Source organism: Salvelinus fontinalis, chromosome 40 (assembly GCF_029448725.1).
Source record: "Salvelinus fontinalis isolate EN_2023a chromosome 40, ASM2944872v1, whole genome shotgun sequence".
In the NCBI taxonomy this organism is placed as follows: domain Eukaryota; kingdom Metazoa; phylum Chordata; class Actinopteri; order Salmoniformes; family Salmonidae; genus Salvelinus; species Salvelinus fontinalis.
The window spans coordinates 5,742,910-5,762,552 of record NC_074704.1 but is presented as its reverse complement, the minus strand read 5'-3'; the positions used below and the strand labels follow the sequence as shown (position 1 = coordinate 5,762,552).

Below are 19,643 nucleotides of genomic sequence, written 5' to 3'. Positions count from 1 at the left end.
CGGGGATATGCGTCTTTCAGGTGTTGATTCTTGCGTGACGTATAATGGACTGGACGGGACGCTTCTTCAGGAACAACAACGCGGCTACTCTTTCAACCACCTCGGTAGCTTGCTAGCCAACATAAAACTGAAAGATTGACGCTTTAGACCATGTTAATGTACATTAGCTAATCTCAGTGTTGTTAACACAGTTCAGTTGACGTATCAACTGGTTAACTTTAACCTAATTTGCTTGTTCAATTTTCAAAGTTGTTAAAACATTGACACTGAGCCTAGCTTTAGGCTAGTCGCTAATTCTAACATCCCAGACCATGAGCTCACTAAACTACTCGTCCCCTGTTAAAGAAGAGGTCTGCTGTATGCAGAAAGAAGCTCTGAGGCTGAACATTATCGTGAAAGAAGAATATGATGTTATAGAGGAAAAAGAGGAAGAACCTTTCAGAGAGGAAGACGATGCTATCTCAGTAGAGGTGAAGAAGGAAGACGTCTTGGGAGTGAAAGTGGAGGAGACAGAATATCAGATTAACACCAGTGAGTACTGTCTTAAAAACAGAGTCACACACTATGCCGTTGTTGAACTAATGTGGTGTTTTAAGGGGCATTCTACTGAAGTTCTACACTTGAATATGTTGTTCAGTACTGTAGGAATTGTTAAAGGGGCCATCTGCCTTTGTTAGTTTTAATCTGCCATTGGTACATATATTTTGGGGGCTTTTAATTTAGATTTATTAAATTATCCATGTGGTCTACATTAAAGTGCATCTCATCTAGTATAACAGGCTTTTAAAATGTAATGTTGGAGCATAATTTATACTTAAAATATCAAAGGGATGCAAAAGGGGCCCATTCAGTGGAACGACCCTTTAACATTTGCATTTTAGGCCCTGTTTAGAGAGATTAATGCCTCTTGTAAGACCCTATGATTATAATAGACGGTCGTAAGTTCACTATCTATTTGATGTTCTCATTAACACAGGAGAGAGACATGACTATTGTGGATCCTCTGGGGAGGCTCAACAACATCCTGATGCTGATGAGTCAGAGAAGAGTCTCTCCAGATCACAACACCAGATGGTACAGCTTGGTCTGGTCTAACATACAGCTTGCTCTATCGGGGTCTGGGCTGGGTTTCTGTAAACCACTTCATGACAGCGATGACATAAGCATTCATAATGATATGTGTCTGTGTCCCCTCTTTATGGTTACCAGGACAACGCTAGCCCTTCCACCCTCCCAGAGTCCCCATGTCGTGCCTCTCCCGGTAGCACCTTACTGCTGGGTATGAAGAGCTTGTCTGTGCTGCTGGTGGACTGCAGGAAAACAACGGGGCTGAGTGGAACTGTGAGAGGAAGAGAAGAAAAGAAAGGATCAGATTTGACTCATCAAAGTAAGTGCTGTAGTTTAGTTTGAACAAATACAATAGATCTGCCCACTGGTATCTGTTACCAGGACAACAAGCAGAGTTCTGTTAGTTGACAGGAAGATGGACCGGTATCTGTTACCAGGACAACCAGCAGAGTTCTGTTAGTTGACAGGAAGATAGACTGGTGGATATGGATGTTATGAATATCATAACACTGAACAAGGATTCTGCCAATGAAAAGAGAAACCAATAGACCATATAAAACCTTGATGAAAGTTTCCAATGTAATCCAATGTAAGGTGCTTGTTTTACAAAAACCTTTCCTTAAAACATGATGGATGTTACATTGCCTGTCCCAGTCAACCCCCCTATCTTTACAAGACTGTAGAACACACAAACTAAACTCCAGACACTTAAATGTGGTCTGTATTGCATCATTAACATCTGATCTACACAACTTGTTAAACAGGCCAATATATATTTTAAAACAAGCTCCTTTTTTGTCTTGACCTTCGTCTCTGTAATGGACAAAGTTCATTTCATTTCCTACTTTAACAGGTCAAGTAAAGCCTGAACTCCAACATATTGACCTTAAAGAACATGGTTCATTTGGAAATGACTAACTTTATTAATTAAATGTGTAACTGACACCAGTGTGCTGCTAACAGTTTAGTTTCCTCCACTGTCCCTGCTCAAACCAGTGATCCTCTGCTTCTCAACACACGTGACCGCTATCCTTGAGAATAAACTATATTTAGAGTTCTAGAGCCACACACTCACTATAGCACAATAATTACTATAGCACAGTGTATTTAACAGATGGTGAGATCAGAAACAAATCAGTCCCTTTGTTGCTCTGTTTCAGAGCTACTCTGCTTTCTGACGAAGGAAAACCTTTTCAACTATAAATGTATATTTGGCTGCCATTTAGGCTGCAACAACTATACAGTGGAACACCCCCTGATCTGTTGTTTTATGAAGGGTCACCTCCGCCCAGTACCCAAACAGCTAGTCCCATCCTGGGATTTTTATGTTTTGCTTGAGGCCATTTCTGCTGTTGGAGCCGCTGGAAAGAATAGAAATTAGATTTATCTTGTTTAAAACTGCTTTACTTTAGCCATTACATCCGTATAATGAGTTACACCCCCATACCTTCCTGAGGTTCTATAGTTGCAAGGATCTGACACCTCCGGAGGGCTTGATGGCTCAATCCACCAGAGGTATGGCTACAACATAGGCATTGTTCAAAGGCATCTCTGTTCAAGAGATCTGTAATGCAGCATGTTGTGGTGATGTACCTTCATGAGGTTCTACTGACTGGACATCACTACACATACGGTGAGTAGAGTGGGGACCTCTGAGGGATGATCCTGTCTAGACTTGGCATCAGAGAGGATATGAGCTCTGTGGTAGTTGACTATATCCCCAAAGTGAGAGACTAACGAGTCACTGAAATAGAACTGAAGGTTCCCTTACGGAACCCTGATTCTATGATATTCACCAGGTTACCTAACAGAACCCTGATTCTATGATATTCACCAGGTTACCTTTCACACATGGAAGACGGGAGTGACTATGTCCCTGACATAGGAAGTGGTCTGCTATTGGCCGTTGCTATCGGAGAGTACAGTGCCTCCTGAAAGTATTCAGACCCCTTGACTTTTTCCACATTTTGTTACATTACAGCCTTTTTCTAAAAACACAATACCCCATACTGACAAAGCAAAAACATTTTTGTTTGATAATTTTGCTAATTTATCAAAAAATACAAAACTGAAATATTATATTTACTTAAGTATTCAGACCCTATACTCAGATCTCTGTTCAAGCAGCAGGTTCTGCTCTGGAGCAGGTTTCGATCAAAGATCTCTCTTAAAGGAGGACCGTAGCATCTAATGGTGAAACATTATGGAGTCTTAAAGGAGGACTGGGATGGGAAAGGAAAGGGGATATCTAGTCAGTCACAACTGAATCCATTCACCCTAAATGTGTCTTCTGCATTGAACCCAACCCCTCTGAATCAGAGTGGTGCGTGGGCTGCCTTAATCGACGTCCACGTTATCGGCGCCCGGGGAGCAGTTGTTACGGGTTAACTACCTTGCTCAAGGGTAGAACGGCAGCTTTTTTCTACCTTGCGGGCGTTTGGATTCGAACCAGCGACTTCTCGGTTAATGGCCCAACATTCTTAATCTCTAGTCTACAAATGTCACAAATGTTCCAACTTCAATTCATTATTTCTCAATGATGCTTTAAAACCTCTCTAGGGGGTGTGGGACGCTATCGTCCCACCTGGCCAACATCCAGTGAAATTACAGAGCGCCAAATTCCAAAACAGAAATACTCATTATAAAAATTCATGAAACATACAAGTGTTATACATCGGTTTAAAGATTAAGTTCTTGTTCATCCAACCACGGTGTCAGATTTAAAAAAAGATTTTACGGCGAAAGCAAACCATGCGATTATCTGAGAACAGCGCCCAGCAGACAAATCATAACAAACAGTAACCGGCCATGTAGACGAGTAACATAAGTCAGAAATAGCGATAAAATTAATCACTTACCTTTGATGATCTTCATATGATTACACTCCGAAGACTCCATGTTACACAATAAATGTTTGTTTTGTTCGATCAAGTCCCTCTTCATATCCAAAAACCTCTGTTTTGTTAGCGCGTTTTGTTCAGTAATACATTGGAACAAAGCGCGGTCACAGCAGTCAAAAAATCTGAAAAGTACCATAAAATTTAATAGAAACATGTCAAACAGTGTTTATAATCCAGCCTCATTGTTTTTGTCATAAATAATCGATCATATTTCAACCTCACAAAAGCTTCGTCAATAGAAAAGGAGAAACAAGAAATGCGCCCTCCCGGTCATGCGCTGGGCTCATGGCTGGAAATTTCCACTGTACACTCATTGAACGTGCTGTTTCTCCCTCATTTTTCAGAGTAAAAGCCTGAAACAATGCCTAAAGACTGGCCACATGTTGAGGAACCAATAGAGATAGTGACCTGCGTCATAAGTCTTTGTATGGTGGATAGGCTTTCAATGCAAAAACAGGCATTTCAAAATAAAAGCATTTCCTGGATGGATTTTCCTTAGGTTCTCACCTGCCATTTCAGTTCTGTTATACTCACAGACATTATTTTAACAGTTTTAGAAACTTTGGAGTGGTTTCTATCCAAATCTACTCATTTGCATATCCCAGCTTCTGGGACTGAGTAGCAGGCAGATTACTTTGGGCACGCTTTTCATCCAAAATTCCGAATGCTGCCCCCTACCCTAGTGAGGTTAAAGGAGAAGTTTACCCAAAATCCAGAAACTCTGAAGTGATTCCATACATTGAAACTAGTCCAGTGGAGTTTTCTCTCTCCCTGTAGTGCTGTACTGAAACAGCTGCAAAATGTGACTTGTGACGTTGCTGGATGCGGGCCTCACTCTGCTGCTTTGCCAGTTTGTTATTGTATTACAGCTATGGCCTTTGGCTTTCACCTGGAATTGCTTATTTATGTCTGAGAAAAAAAACACTTTGTATTTATATAAATGTATATAAATATGATGTCATAGTGAATTCATGACATGTGACTGAACAAGCCTTTTCATACTTCATAACATGGCTACATACAGTGCCTTCGGAAAGTATTCAGACCCCTTGACTTGTCCATATTTTGTTACGTTACAGCCTGATTCAATCTACACACAAATACCCCTTAAACCTGTCTAGGACATGCGTTCCGCTGGCGGAACCCCTCGACAACATTCCGCTGAAAAGGCAGCACGGGTAATTCAAAAATATTTTTTAGAAATATGTAACTTTCACACATTAACAAGTCCAATACAGAAAATGAAAGATAAACATCTTGTTAATCTACCTATCGTGTCCGATTTCAAAAATGCTTTACAGCGAAAGCACAACATATGATTATGTTAGATCACGACCAAGTCAAAAAAACACAGACATTTTTCCAGCCAAAGATAGGAGTCACAAAAAGCAGAAATAGAGATAAAATGAATCACTAACCTCTGATGATCTTCATCAGATGACACTCATAGGACATCATGTTACGCAATACATGTATGTTTTGTTCGATAATGTGCATATTTATATCCAAAAATCTCAGTTTACATTGGCACCATGTTCAGAAATGCCTCCAAAATATCCGGAGAAATTGCAGAGAGCCACTTCATATAACAGAAATACTCTGAAATTCACATTTACACAAGCATCGTTGAACATTTCCAAACTGATTGCAGATTTTTCTGACCAGGTTGCCAGCCTGGCATCCTCAACCATTGTGCCGTTTAGGCACACGCCCCCTATCAGAGGAGGTCGGTATGTGTCTGCTGGTGAATCACCCAAGCCACACAGGAAAACCTCATGTTCGGTTAAGTTCCGAGTTGAACTCACCTTGTCATTTGTCACCAATGGCGAACTCATGACCAAGTTCACCGGGTTTGTGGCAGATGCTGACGTCGACCCCACGCCGTTGCGCAATGTATGACAGGTAGCCTTGGAAGAATGCGGGGAAGTCAACGGAGTTGGCATACATATTTGTCACCAGATTTGGTTGGTTTTCCAATCCATTAGTGGTACCAAACGGTCAATTAAATCTATCCCAATAAGCATCCGTTCGATGTCGATGGTAATCGCTTTCGAAGTTGAGTTTAAGTAGGAGACACTTGGTTAGTGGCGAGGTAGCTTCGGTGAAACCCCTAAGCTTCGTGTCGCAACGTTCCGTTTTCAACCAACTGTTTGTTGGGTCCACTGCCCCTTTTAGTTCATCCAGCAAGGTTTCGGATATGAGTGAAATTGTCAAACCCGAATCTATCAGAGCGTGACAGGTCAAACAGTCCTCCAGGACTGTTCTAAGGTATGGCCTGTTCGAGTTGGGTTTTCTCATCATATCCCCAACATAATGGAGTGGGTTGGGAGTACCGAGCGGTTTGTAATCTGTGTCGATTTCCAAGACGGATAACTCACCTATGTGACCCAGTGGGTCCTCTATCGGAATGGGAGAGGAATCATCTGTTGCAAAGCTGCTTATCTAGAACGAGTGGTCCCTGGACAGGGATTGGAGTGGGGGCGGGGGTAATGGAAATGTTGACGTCCCCTCGAATTGCGTTAGTTTCGGCTGACTTGGTTCCCAACAATTTTACGCCTAGTTATGTTGTCCTCTTTCTCAAATTTCTTACGATGCAGTACATCTCTTATCAGAGTTTCTATATCATTTCGCTTAGGGTTTAGATCATTGTTGAACACTTTGTTGCGCTTGTTACTCTTGTGTCCTGACCCTTTGTGAGGGTTAGGAGCAGGGACATATCGGCCAAGTTGATCTCTACGGGACCTGTTAGATTGGGGACGTTCATCATAGCTATTGTTACTGCAGTGGTTGTCAGTGTGGTGGTTACTTGGTTGCCACCCCCTTTGATCGTCTTCTTTTACCGCAAATGCCCCTAATGCTGCAACTTCTAATTGGAGTGATGGTTCCCGCCTAATCTCGAAAGTCGAGGTGTCCGGGCTCTTAGCCCGGCTTGCTTTTGATGCTTCAAAAGCGGTGCTTACAAGCTCTCAGAGCGTCGAGATTGGCAACCCAATGTGGGCAGTAGGGCCCAAGTAGTTGATGAAGTAGATGTTTGACAGAAACAGTTGTTTGAATGGTAATAGGTCTTCCATTCCCGTTTCAGTGAGCATGCCAAAGTAAGCTGAACGAAGCAGGTGAAAGTAGGTCTGTGGGTGTTCATTTTGAGCTTGTCTGATATTGTTAGCCAACGAGCTGTCGTGTTTGCGAGTCGCAGAACCACTGAATTCTATTTTCAAAACCGTGGCAAGTTTAGCGTAGTCGTGCAGGATTTCGCCACAATTTCTCTGTATATAATGGCCCATAACTTTAACACTAGCAGAGATCCTGGAATTGATGTATCCTTACAGTATATTATATTCAACAATATATACAAAAATCAACATTTATATTTTCAATATTCATGTAAGAAATGTTTCAATGAAATCCGAATACTACTCATATTACAGAACAAGTAGTAAAGATTCATATGACACCCATTGTTGATTTGTAGCCTGTATCATCTAATGATGAAACATTATGGAGTCTTGAAGGGGGTCTGTAGCATCTAATGATTATACATTATGGGGTCTTAAAGGAGGTCTGTAGCATCTAATGATGAAACATTATGGAGTCTTAAAACTTCTTATGGCTAGTGGAACCCCTCGACAACATTCCGCTGAAAAGGCAGAGCGCTAAATTCAAAAATATTTTTTAGAAATATGTAACTTTGATGCATTCACAAGTGCAATACACCAAATTAAAGCTTAACTTCTTGTTAATCTACCCATCGTGTCCGATTTCAAAAAAAGCTTTACAGCGAAAGCAGACCATATAATTATGTTAGGTCAGAGCCTAGTCACAAAAACACACAGCCCTTTTCCAGCCAAAGAGAGGAGTCACAAAAAGCAGAAATATAGATTAAATTAAATTTATCACTAACCTTTGATGATCTTCATAAGATGGCACTTATAGGACTTCATGTTACACAATACATGTATGTTTTGTTCGATAAAGTTCATATTTATATCCAAAAATCTCAGTTTACATTGGCTCTTTATGGTGAGTAATGTTGTGCATCGAAAACATCCGGCAAATTTTCAGAGGCACATCAATTTACAGAAATACTCATAATAAACATGTAAAAGTTGATAAAAGATACAAGTATTATGCACAGAATTATAGATATACTTCTCCTTAATGCAACCGCTGTGTCAGAATTCAAAAAAGCTTTACGGAAAAAGCAAACCATGCAATAATCCGAGTACGGCGCTCAGACAAAAGCCATGCAGATACCCACAATGTTGTTGAGTCAGAAATAGCGTTTTAAATATTCACTTACCTTTGATGATCTTCATCAGAATGCACTCCCAGGAATCCCAGTTCAACAATAAATGTTTGTTTTGTTCGATAAAGTCCAACATTTATGTCCAAATACCTCCTTTTGTTAGCCCGTTTGGTAAACAAATCCAAACTCACGAGGCGCGGGCAAGTCCAGGCGAAAGTTCCGATGAAAAGTTCAAAAATGTATGTTACAGTTCGTAGAAACATGCCAAACGATGTATAGAATCAATCTTTAGGATGTTTTTAACATAAATCTTCAATAATGTTCCAACCAGCGAATTCCTTTGTCTTTAGAATTGCAATGGAACGCAGGTCGCTCTCACGTGTTCTCGCTCTCACGTGCTCTCTCGCTCTCCAGCTCATGCCACTCTGGCAGACCTCTGGTTGAAACAGCTCGCATTCCCCCCTCCTTCACAGTAGAAGCATCAAACAATGTTCTAAGACTGTTGACATCTAGTGGAAGCCTTAGGAAGTGCAATATGACCCATTCGATAGGCAACATTCGATAGGCAATGAGTTGAAAACTACAAACCTCAGATTTCCCACTTCCTGGTTGGATTTTTCTCAGGTTTGCGCCTGCCATATGAGTTCTGTTATACTCACAGACATCATTCAAACAGTATTAGAAACTTCAGAGTGTTTTCTATCCAATACTACTAATAATATGCATATCTTATCTTCTGGGGATGAGTAGCTGGCAGTTTAATTTGGATATGCTTTTCATCCAAACGTGAAAATGCTGCCCCCTATCCTTGGATGTACTGCCAAATTCTCTAAAATGACGTTGGAGGCGGCTTCTGGTAGAGAATTTAATATTCAATTATCTGGTAACAGCTCCAGTGGATATTCCTGCAGTCAGCATGCCAATTGCACGCTCCCTCAAAACGTGAGACATCTGTGGCATTGTGTTGTGTGACAGAACTGCACATTTAGGAGGCCTTTTATTCTCCCCAGCACAAGGTGCACCTGTGTAATGATCATGCTGTTTAATCAGCTTGATATGCCAAACCTGTCAGGTGGATGGATTATCTTGGCAAAGAATAAATGTTAACTAACAGGGATGTAAAAAATTCTGCAATCTTTTTTTTCAGCTCATGAAACATCCAACACTTTACATGTTGCGTTAATATTTTTGTTTATTGTAGTTACTCTCAGTTTTAGGAACATCTTGCCAAATATTTCACTTTATTTTTTACTTTACCCAAAATATCACATCAGCGATAGTCAAAATGTTGAAAATCTGTTAACGTCTAAATAATAAATTGGGCCATTTAAACAGCACGTGTCGAACCCTTTCGACAACGGGGAGATTTTACTGATATGCTTTGTGTCTTCGATGTAAAAATAAGTTTTGGACTTCCACTTAAAATAAGTAAATAAGTAATTTTATGTTTAAGGAAGTGTGTAAAGTTGTGGCCAAACGTTTTGAGAATGACACAAATATGAATTTTCACAGTCTGCTGCCTCAGTTTGTATGATGGCAATTTGCATATACTCCAGAATGTTATGAATAGTGATCAGATGAGTTGTAATTATTTGCAAAGTCCCTCTTTGCCATGCAAATGAACTGAATCCCCCCCAAAACTGGAAGCTTCAAAAGGAGGGTGGTGCTTGGAATTATTGTTCTTCCTCTGTCACCCGTGGTTACCTGCAAGTAAACACGTGCCGTCATCATTGCTTTGCACAAAAAAGGCTTCACAGGAAAGGATATTGCTGCCAGTAAGATTGCACCTAAATCAACCATTTATCAGATCATCAAGTACTTCAAGGAGAGCGGTTCAATTGTTGTGAAGAAGGCTTCAGAGCGGTTTAATTGTTGTGAAGAAGGCTTCAGGGCACCCAAGAAAGTCCAGAAAGCGCCAGGACCGTCTCCTAACGTTGATTCAGCAGCGGGATCAGGGCACCACCAGTACAGAGCTTGCTCAGGAATGGCAGCAGGCAGGTGTGAGTGCATCTGCACACAGACTGATATTCTGCAAAGGGTACAGGGATTGGACTGCTGAGGACTGGGGTAAAGTCATTTTCTCTGATGAATCCCCTTTTCGATTGTTTGGGGCATCTGGAAAAAAGCTTGTCCGGAGAAGACAAGGTGAGCGCTTCCATCAGTCCTGTGTCATGCCAACGGTAAAGCATCCTGAGACCATTCATGTGTGGGGTTGCTTTTCAGCCAAGGGTGTGGGCTCACTCACAATGTTGCCTAAGAACACAGCCATGAATAAGGAATGCCACCAACAAATCCTCCGAGAGCAACTTCTCCCAACCATCCAGTAACAGTTCGGTGACATACAATGTCTTTTCCAGCATGATGGAGCACCTTGCCATAAGGCAAACATGATAAGTGGCTCGGGGGAACGAAACATCAATATTTTGTGTCCATGGCCAGGAATCTCCCCAGACCTTAATCCCATTGAGAACTTGTGTTCAATCCTCAAGAGGCGGGTGGACAAACAAAAACCCACAAATTCTGACAAACTCCAAGCATTGATTATGCAAGAATGGGCTGCCATCAGTCAGGATGTTTTAGCCCAGAAGTTAATTGACACCAGGGTGGATTGCAGAGGTCTTTAAAAAGAAGGTCAACACTGCAAATATTGACTCTTCAATCAATCAATCAATCAAGTTTATTTTATATAGCCCTTCGTACATCAGCTTATATCTCGAAGTGCTGTACAGAAACCCAGCCTAAAACCCCAAACAGCAAGCAATGCAGGTGTAGAAGCACGGTGGCTAGAAAAAACTCCCTAGAAAGGCCAAAACCTAGGAAGAAACCTAGAGAGGAACCAGGCTATGAGGGGTGGCCAGTCCTCTTCTGGCTGTGCCGGGTGGAGATTATAACAGAACATGGCCAAGATGTTCAAAATGTTCATAAATGACAAGCATGGTCAAATAATAATCAGGAATAAATGTCAGTTGGCTTTTCATAGCCGATAATTAAGAGTTGAAAACAGCAGGTCTGGGACAGGTAGGGGTTCCATAACCGCAGGCAGAACAGTTGAAACTGGGACCGCAGCAAGGCCAGGTGGACTGGGGACAGCAAGGAGTCATCATGCCCGGTAGTCCTGACGTATGGTCCTAGGGCTCAGTTCCTCAGAGAGAGAGAAAGAAAGAGAGAAGGAGAGAATTAGAGAGAGCCAAGCTGTTCAAAATGTTCATAAATGACAAGCATGGTCAAATAATAATCAGGAATAAATGTCAGTTGGCTTTTCATAGCCGATCATTAAGAGTTGAAAACAGCAGGTCTGGGACAGGTAGGGGTTCCATAACTGCAGACTAAACAGTTGAAACTGGAACAGCAGCAAGGCCAGGTGGACTGGGGACAGCAAGGAGTCATCATGCCCGGTTTGCCGTGACATATGGTCCTAGGGCTCAGGTTCTCAGAGAGAGAGAAAGAAAGAGAGAACGAGAGAATTAGAGAGAGCATACTTAAATTCACACAGGACACTGGATAAGACAGGAGTACTCCAGATATAACCAACTGGCCCTAGCCCCCCGACACAAACTACTGCAGCATAAATACTGGAGGCTGAGACAGGAGGGGTCAGGAGACACTGTGGCCCCATCCGATGATATCCCCGGACAGGGCCAAACAGGAAGGATATAACCCCACCCACTTTGCCAAAGCACAGCCCCCGCACCACTAGAGGGATATCTTCAGCCACCAACTTACAATCCTGAGACAAGGCAGAGTATAGCCCACAAAGATCTCCACCACAGCACAAACCAATGGGGGCACCAACCCAGACAGGAAGATCACGTCAGTAACTCAACCCACTCAAGTGACGCACCCCTCCTAGGGACGGCATGAAAGAGCACCAGTAAGCCAGTGACTCAGCCCCTGTAATAGGGTTAGAGGTAGAGAATCCCAGTGGAGGGGAACCGGCCAGGCAGAGACAGCAAGGGCGGTTCGTTGCTCCAGAGCCTTTCCATTCACCTTCACACTCCTGGGCCAGACTACACTCAATCATATGACTTACTGAAGAGAAAAGTCTTCAGTAAAGACTTAAAGGTTGAGACCGAGTCTGCGTCTCTCACATGGGTAGGCAGACCATTCCATAAAAATGGAGATCTATAGGAGAAAGCCCTGCCTCCAGCTGTTTGCTTAGGAATTCTAGGGACAATTAGGAGGCCTGCGTCTTGTGACCGTAGCGTACGTGTAGGTATGTACGGCAGGACCAACTCGGAAAGATAGGTAGGAGCAAGCCCATGTAACGCTTTATAGGTTAACAGTAAAACCTTGAAATCAGCCCTTGCCTTAACAGGAAGCCAGTGTAGGGAAGCTAGCACTGGAGTAATATGATCAAATTTCTTGGTTCTAGTCAGGATTCTAGCAGCCGTATTTGGCACTAACTGAAGTTTATTTAGTGCTTTATCCGGGTAGCCGGAAAGTAAAGCATTGCAGTAGTCTAGCCTGGAAGTAACAAATGCATGGATACATTTTTCTGCGTAATTTTTGGACAGAAAATTTCTGATTTTTGCAATGTTACGTAGATGGAAAAAAGCTGTCCTTGAAACAGTCTTGATATGTTCGTGAAAAGAGAGATCAGGGTCAAGAGTAACGCCGAGGTCCTTCACAGTTTTATTTAAGACAACTTTACAACCATCAAGATTAATTGTCAGATTTAACAGAAGATCTCTTTGTTTCTTGGGACCTAGAACAAGCATCTCTGTTTTGTCCGAGTTTAAAAGTAGAACGTTTTCAGCCATCCACTTCCTTATGTCTGAAACACAGGCTTCTAGTGAGGGCAATTTTGGGGCTTCACCATGTTGCATTGAAATGTACAGCTGTGTGTCATCCGCATAGCTTATGTTTACGAATAACATCCCCAAGAGGTAAAATATATAGTGAAAACAATAGTGGTCCTAAAACGGAACCTTGAGGAACACCGAAATGTCAGAGGACAAACCATTCACAGAGACAAACTGATATCTTTCCGACAGATAAGATCTAAACCAGGCCAGAACTTGTCCGTGTAGACCAGTTTGGGTTTCCAGTCTCTCCAAAAGAATGTGGTGATCGATGGTGTCAAAGGCAGCACTAAGGTCTAGTAGCACGAGGACAGATGCAGAGCCTCGGTCTGATGCCATTAAAAGGTAATTTACCACCTTCACAAGTGCAGTCTCAGTGCTATGATGGGGTCTAAAACCAGACTGAAGCATTTCGTATATATTGTTAGTCTTCAGGAAGGCAGTGAGTTGCTGCGCAACAGCTTTTTCTTTTTTTTATTGAGAGGAATGGAAGATTCGATATAGGCCGATAGTTTTTTATATTTTCCGGGTCAAGGTTTGGCTTTTTCAAGATAGGCTTTATTACTGCCACTTTTAGTGAGTTTGGTACACATCCGGTGGATAGAGAGCCGTTTATTATGTTCAACATAGGAGGGCCAAGCACAGGAAGCAGCTCTTTCAGTAGTTTAGTAGGAATAGGATCCAGTATGCAGCTTGAAGGTTTAGAGGCCATGATTATTTTCATCATTGTGTCAAGAGATATAGTACTAAAACACTTAAGTGTCTCTCCCGATCCCAGGCCCTGGCAGAGTTGTGCAGATCCAGGACAGCTAAGCCCTGGAGGAATACGCAGATTTAAAGAGGAGTCCGTAATTTGCTTTCTAATGATCATGATCTTTTCCTCAAAGAAGTTCCTGAATTTATTTCTGCTGAAGTGAAAGCCATCCTCTCTTGGGGAATGCTGCTTTTTAGTTAGCTTTGCAACAGTATCAAAAATAAATTTTGGATTGTTCTTATTTTCCTCAATTAAGTTGGAAAAGTAGGATGATCGAGCAGCAGTGAGGGCTCTTCGATACTGCACGGTACTGTCTTTCCAAGCTAGTCGGAAGACTTCCAGTTTGGTGTGGCGCCATTTCCGTTCCAATTTTCTGGAAGCTTGCTTCAGAGCTCGGGTATTATCTGTATACCAGGGAGCTAGTTTCTGTTTTTCTTTTTTAGGGGTGCAACTGCATCTAGGGTATTGCGCAAGGTTAAATTGAGTTCCTCAGTTAGGTGGTTAACTGATTTTTGTCCTCTGATGTCCTTGGGTAGGCAGAAGGAGTCTGGAAGGGCATCAAGGAATTTTTGTGTTGTCTGAGAATTTATAGCACGACTTTTGATGCTCCTTGGTTGGAGTCTGAGCAGATTATTTGTTGCGATTTCAAACGTAATAAAATGGTGGTCCGATAGTCCAGGATTATGAGGAAAAACATTAAGATCTACAACATTTATTCCATGGGACCAAAACTAGGTCCAGAGTATGACTGTGGCAGTGAGTAGGTCCAGAGACATGTTGGACAAAACCCACTGAGTCGATGATGGCTCCGAAAGCCTTTTGGAGTGGGTCTGTGGACTTTTCCATATGAATATTAAAATCACCAAAAATTAGAATATTATCTGCTATGACTACAAGGTCCGATAGGAATTCAGGGAACTCAGAGAGGAACGCTGTATATGGCCCAGGAGGCCTGTAAACAGTAGCTATAAAAAGTGATTGAGTAGGCTGCATAGATTTCATGACTAGAATCTCAAAAGACGAAAACGTCATTTTCTTTTTTGTAAATTGAAATTTGCTATCGTAAATGTTAGCAACACCTCCGCCTTTGCGGGATGCACGGGGATATGGTCACTAGTGTAACCAGGAGGTGAGGCCTCATTTAACACAGTAAATTCATCAGGCTTAAGCCATGTTTCAGTCAGGCCAATCACATCAAGATTGTGATCAGTGATTATTTAATTGACTATAACTGCCTTTGAAGTGAGGGATCTAACATTAAGTAACCCTATTTTGAGATGTGAGGTATCACGATCTCTTTCAATAATGGAAGGAATGGAGGAGGTCTTTATCCTAATGAGATTGCTAAGGCGAACACCGCCATGTTTAGTTTTGCCCAACCTAGGTCGAGGGACAGACACAGTCTCAATGGGGATGGCTGAGCTGACTACACTGACTATGCTAGTGGCAGACTCCACTAAGCTGGCAGGTTGGCTAACAGCCTGCTGCCTGGCCTGCACCCTATTTCATTGTGGAGTTAAAGCCCTGTCTATGTTGGTAGATAAGATGAGAGCACCTCTCCAGCTAGGATGGAGTCCGTCACTCCTCAGCAGGTCAGGCTTGGTCCTGTTTGTGGGTGAGTCCCAGAAAGAGGGCCAATTATCTACAAATTCTATCTTTTGGGAGGGGCAGAAAACAGTTTTCAACCAGCGATTGAGTTGTGAGACTCTGCTGTAGAGCTCGTCACTCCCCCTAACTGGGAGGGGGCCAGAGACAATTACTCGATGCCGAAACATCTTTCTAGCTGATTTACACGCTGAAGCTATGTTGCGCTTGGTGACCTCTGACTGTTTCATCCTAACATCGTTGGTGCCGACGTGGATAACAATATCTCTATACTCTCTACACTCGCCAGTTTTAGCTTTAGCCAGCACCATCTTCAGGTTAGCCTTAACGTCGGTAGCCCTGCCCCCTGTGTGCGGGGGGATTTATACTAACGTTAGTATCTGTACTTACTGGTGGCACAGACGCTGTTTCTTCCTTTCCTACACTGAAATTACCCTTGCCTAACGATTGCGTCTGAAGCTGGGCTTGCAGCACAGCTATCCTCGCCGTAAGGCGATCGTTCTCCTGTATATTATAAGTACATCGACTGCAATTAAAAGACATGAAGTTAATGTTACTACTTAGCTTTGGCTGTTGAAAGTACTGAAGAACCATGTCCAGATAAAGCGTCCGGAGTGAAAAAGTTGAATGAGGGAAAAAACTCTTTGCATCAACTTCATGTCATTGCCAATAAAAGCCTTTGACGCTTATGAAATGCTTGTAATTATACTTCAGTATTTCATAGCCTCCCGGGTGGCGCAGTGGTCTAGGGCACTGCATCGCAGTGCTAGCTGCGCCACCAGAGTCTCTGGGTTCGCGCCCAGGCTGGGCTGGGTTCGCGCCCAGGTTCTGTCGCAGCCGGCCGCAACCGGGAGGTCCGTGGGGCGACGCACAATTGGCATAGCGTCGTCCGGGTTAGGGAGGGTTTGGCCGGTAGGGATATCCTTGTCTCAGTATGTAAAAATGTAATAAAAATGTATGCACTCTACTGTAAGTCGCTCTGGATAAGAGCGTCAGCTAAATGACTAAAATGTAAAAATGTAAAATGTCATAGTAACATCTGACAAAAATATCTGAAGACACTGAAGCAGCAAACTTTGTGGAAATTAATATTTGTGTAATTCTCAAAACTTTTGGCCACGACTGTAGGTCGCATTCTGTATCATACAGCTATGAAAGTTATATATTTAGAACCACCTGCTCGATTGGAATTAAGCGACATCTGTGTCTTGAGTGTCCAAGAACGGTTTAGTTTTTTTGTGTTCTGACTTGTAAAACAGAATGAATAAATAAGTAATGTAAACATTATCAGTAATTACCAGGAAACTCTACAACATTTGTTTTAAAATCACACCAAGATTGTTAAAACTGGCCTTAGGTTATTGAGCGATCTGATTAGGATTTACCCTCGTAGCAAGGCCTATTTATCATGTGGAGGTTTCATTCAGATCTCTTTTTTTAAAAACACACTGTCTTTGGCAGGAGAAAGACCAGACTCAGAGGAACCAGAGCCAGGGACGTCCAAACCAACAAGAAGACACCAATGTTCCCACTGTGGAAAGTGTTTTAACCAGTTAAGGGACCTGTACCGACATGAGAGAATACACACAGAGGAGATATCTTACCACTGCTTGCAGTGTGGAAAGAGTTTTAACCAGTCATGGCATCTGAAAGAACATGAGATAATACACACAGGGGAGAAGCCTTACCACTGCTCCCAGTGTGGCAAGTGTTTTAACCGGTCAGGGAACCTGAAATCACACGAGAGAATACACACAGGGGAGAAGCCTTACCACTGCTCCCAGTGTGGAAAGAGTTTTAACCATTTAAGGACCCTGAAAGTTCATGAGAGGACACACACAGGGGAGAAGCCTTACCACTGCTCCCAGTGTGGCAAGTGTTTTAACCAGTTAGGGAACCTGAAACAACACAAGAGAATACACACAGGTGAGAAGCCTTACCAATGCTCCCAGTGTGGCAAGTGTTTTAACCATTTAAGGACCCTGAAAGTTCACGAGAGGACACACACAGGGGAGAAGCCTTACCACTGCTCCCAGTGCGGGAAGTGTTTCAGCCGGGCAGGGCATCTGAAAGAACATGAGATAATACACACAGGGGAGAAGCCTTACCACTGCTCCCAGTGTGGCAAGTGTTTTAACCGGTCAGGGAACCTGAAAAAACACGAGAGAATACACACAGGTGAGAAGCCTTACTACTGCTCCCAGTGTGGAAAGTTTTTCAGCCAGCCAGGGGATCTGAAAAAACATGAGAATACACACAGGGGAGAAGCCTTACCACTGCTCTCAGTGTGGAAGGTGTTATAGCCGTTTACGGACCTTGAAAAGACATGAGAGAATACACACAGGGAAGTGTGAATATACTCAAACATATATTTGTATGTTTTTATTAGAAAACATGAAGTGAATATGGAGTATGTCAGTTTGAATATAGAGTAGATCAGATTCCATGTATTTAAATGGTCCTTTTTTAAACTCTGTGTTTGTGTTTATCTGGGTGTCTTTCCTCCAGCACTACAGATAATCAAGTGATATTTGGATGTGATGCATTTGTTCCATTGTTAACATTTGCATTGTTGGCCCACTGATGATTTAATGAAATGAAAATGTTCACAGACTCTGTAATGCAAAATGTTAATTGTATGTGTCTCCGTAACTGAGTATGTAACTAACTTTGTGAAACTGTCCTATTATAATCTCCTGTTCCTGGGAGTATCATCCTGCGTTGCAAACCAGCTGCACCTGTTTCCTTGTATGAATAAAGTCCCTCCCAGGAACAGGAAACTATAAAGATATGTGATCATCACCCAATGCTTCAGGAATTCAGACTGTCTACACTGCGCTGTGTAACTGTTATTCTCTCTGAGCTCAGAAATAAAGAATCTTGGTTTGACTTGGACTCCAGCAGATCCTTATTTTATAATATCCACCACAACTCTCCCACAGATTGCTGTTTATCATTGTCTCAATGAAAAGGTCTTTGTTTGACCTTCCTGGGGTCATTTACAAGCCTCCCACTGGTTGAATAAACTTTGTTTCCACGTCATTTCAACAAAACAAATTCATGTGATGATAGATTAATGTTGAAAACTGATTGGATTTGTAAAAAGCCCTGAACGGCAGGTATTTTTTTAATTTTTCACCGAACTGGCAACCTAAATCCAATGACAGGTGACATTTTGTGTTGATTTCATGTTGAATTCACTTTACTTGACGACTCAAAGAAATGTAAATAAAAACTGGATGTTGATCTGACGTCTGTGCCCAGTGAGCTGGTTTGAAAAAGCAGCAGGTGTTGGATCAATATCCACCTTAGTAGCTAAGTTTCCGTGCAGATTTTCATGTGAATATTCTAAAATCTGCAAAAAAATATATACATATTTTCCCACCTGAAATGTTTACATCAAACAGACTTATTGCGGATTAAAGGCTTTGCGTTATGACGTAGTGCACAAAAAAATAAAGTTTGCTGTTAAATTCCCATGTACCGAATGAAAAATACAAGTTAAATTGGTTTCCATCACATTTTCAACTCTACTGATGGTTTTAAAAACTTGCGTCAAATAGAAAACGTGCTCTTGTCCCGTGCACTGTAGCCTGCAGCTCACATATACAGTGCTGGTAGGCTACCTACATGATGAGAGCGATATTATTTTATTTTATCAAATGGCAACCAAGCATCGATCATCATGTCACCAGAATAAGACCATCAAAATGTATTGGAAAGGAGCATCAAGCTCATCACATGCAGTTTCACCACCCTGTGAAGTTCATAACTTATTTAATCCTTAGCCCAATAAACTGCATGGTTTCCCAAGTCTTAGAGGGAGGACCACACAACATATTACTTGATTCCAAGTTAACTAAGATGTGATGGTTAGTATATAAATATTTGCTGATAAAGGAGTTAACCACCTCCATTTCTCACTTATACATTTTTACTGACACATAAAGACCCCACCATGTAAAACAAACAAACAAATTGTCTATCTGCATTAATGAAATTGTAAAGGCATATCCTGTTTCCGTCATCCCGGTCATTACTTTTGAAATGGTTGGGTCAATGTCCACCTTCATGATATGGATGAAGCCTGATTTGGAATGTCTGAGTAGTTCTATATGATGTCATAATACATCCCTCTGATAATCAAGTGATATTTAGAATGTCTGAGTAGTTCTATCTGATGTCATAATACACCCCTCTGATAATCAAGTGATATTTAGAATGTCTGAGTAGTTCTATCTGATGTCATAATACACTCTGATAGTCAAGTG

The 19,643-nt window shown here is 42.0% G+C and overlaps 1 protein-coding gene across 1 annotated transcript; it reads left to right on the top strand.

The window, feature by feature from the left end:
- On the top strand, positions 1-17,763 carry LOC129839901 (zinc finger protein 391-like). Its single transcript, XM_055907608.1, has 4 exons — positions 1-531; positions 977-1,074; positions 1,210-1,387; positions 16,834-17,763. The coding sequence occupies exons 1-4, from the start codon at positions 312-314 to the stop codon at positions 17,673-17,675; spliced, it is 1,338 nt and encodes a 445-aa protein (XP_055763583.1). The 5' UTR covers positions 1-311; the 3' UTR covers positions 17,676-17,763.
- Positions 17,764-19,643: the final 1,880 nt, after the last annotated feature.

Excerpts from the sequence above, each read along its gene's own strand:
- LOC129839901 (XM_055907608.1), top strand. The coding sequence starts at position 312 with ATGAGCTCACTAAACTACTCGTCCCCTGTTAAAGAAGAGGTCTGCTGT. Across the intron at positions 532-976 it reads AGAATATCAGATTAACACCA|GAGAGAGACATGACTATTGT; the intron begins GTGAGTACTGTC and ends TCATTAACACAG. Across the intron at positions 1,075-1,209 it reads CCAGATCACAACACCAGATG|GACAACGCTAGCCCTTCCAC; the intron begins GTACAGCTTGGT and ends TATGGTTACCAG.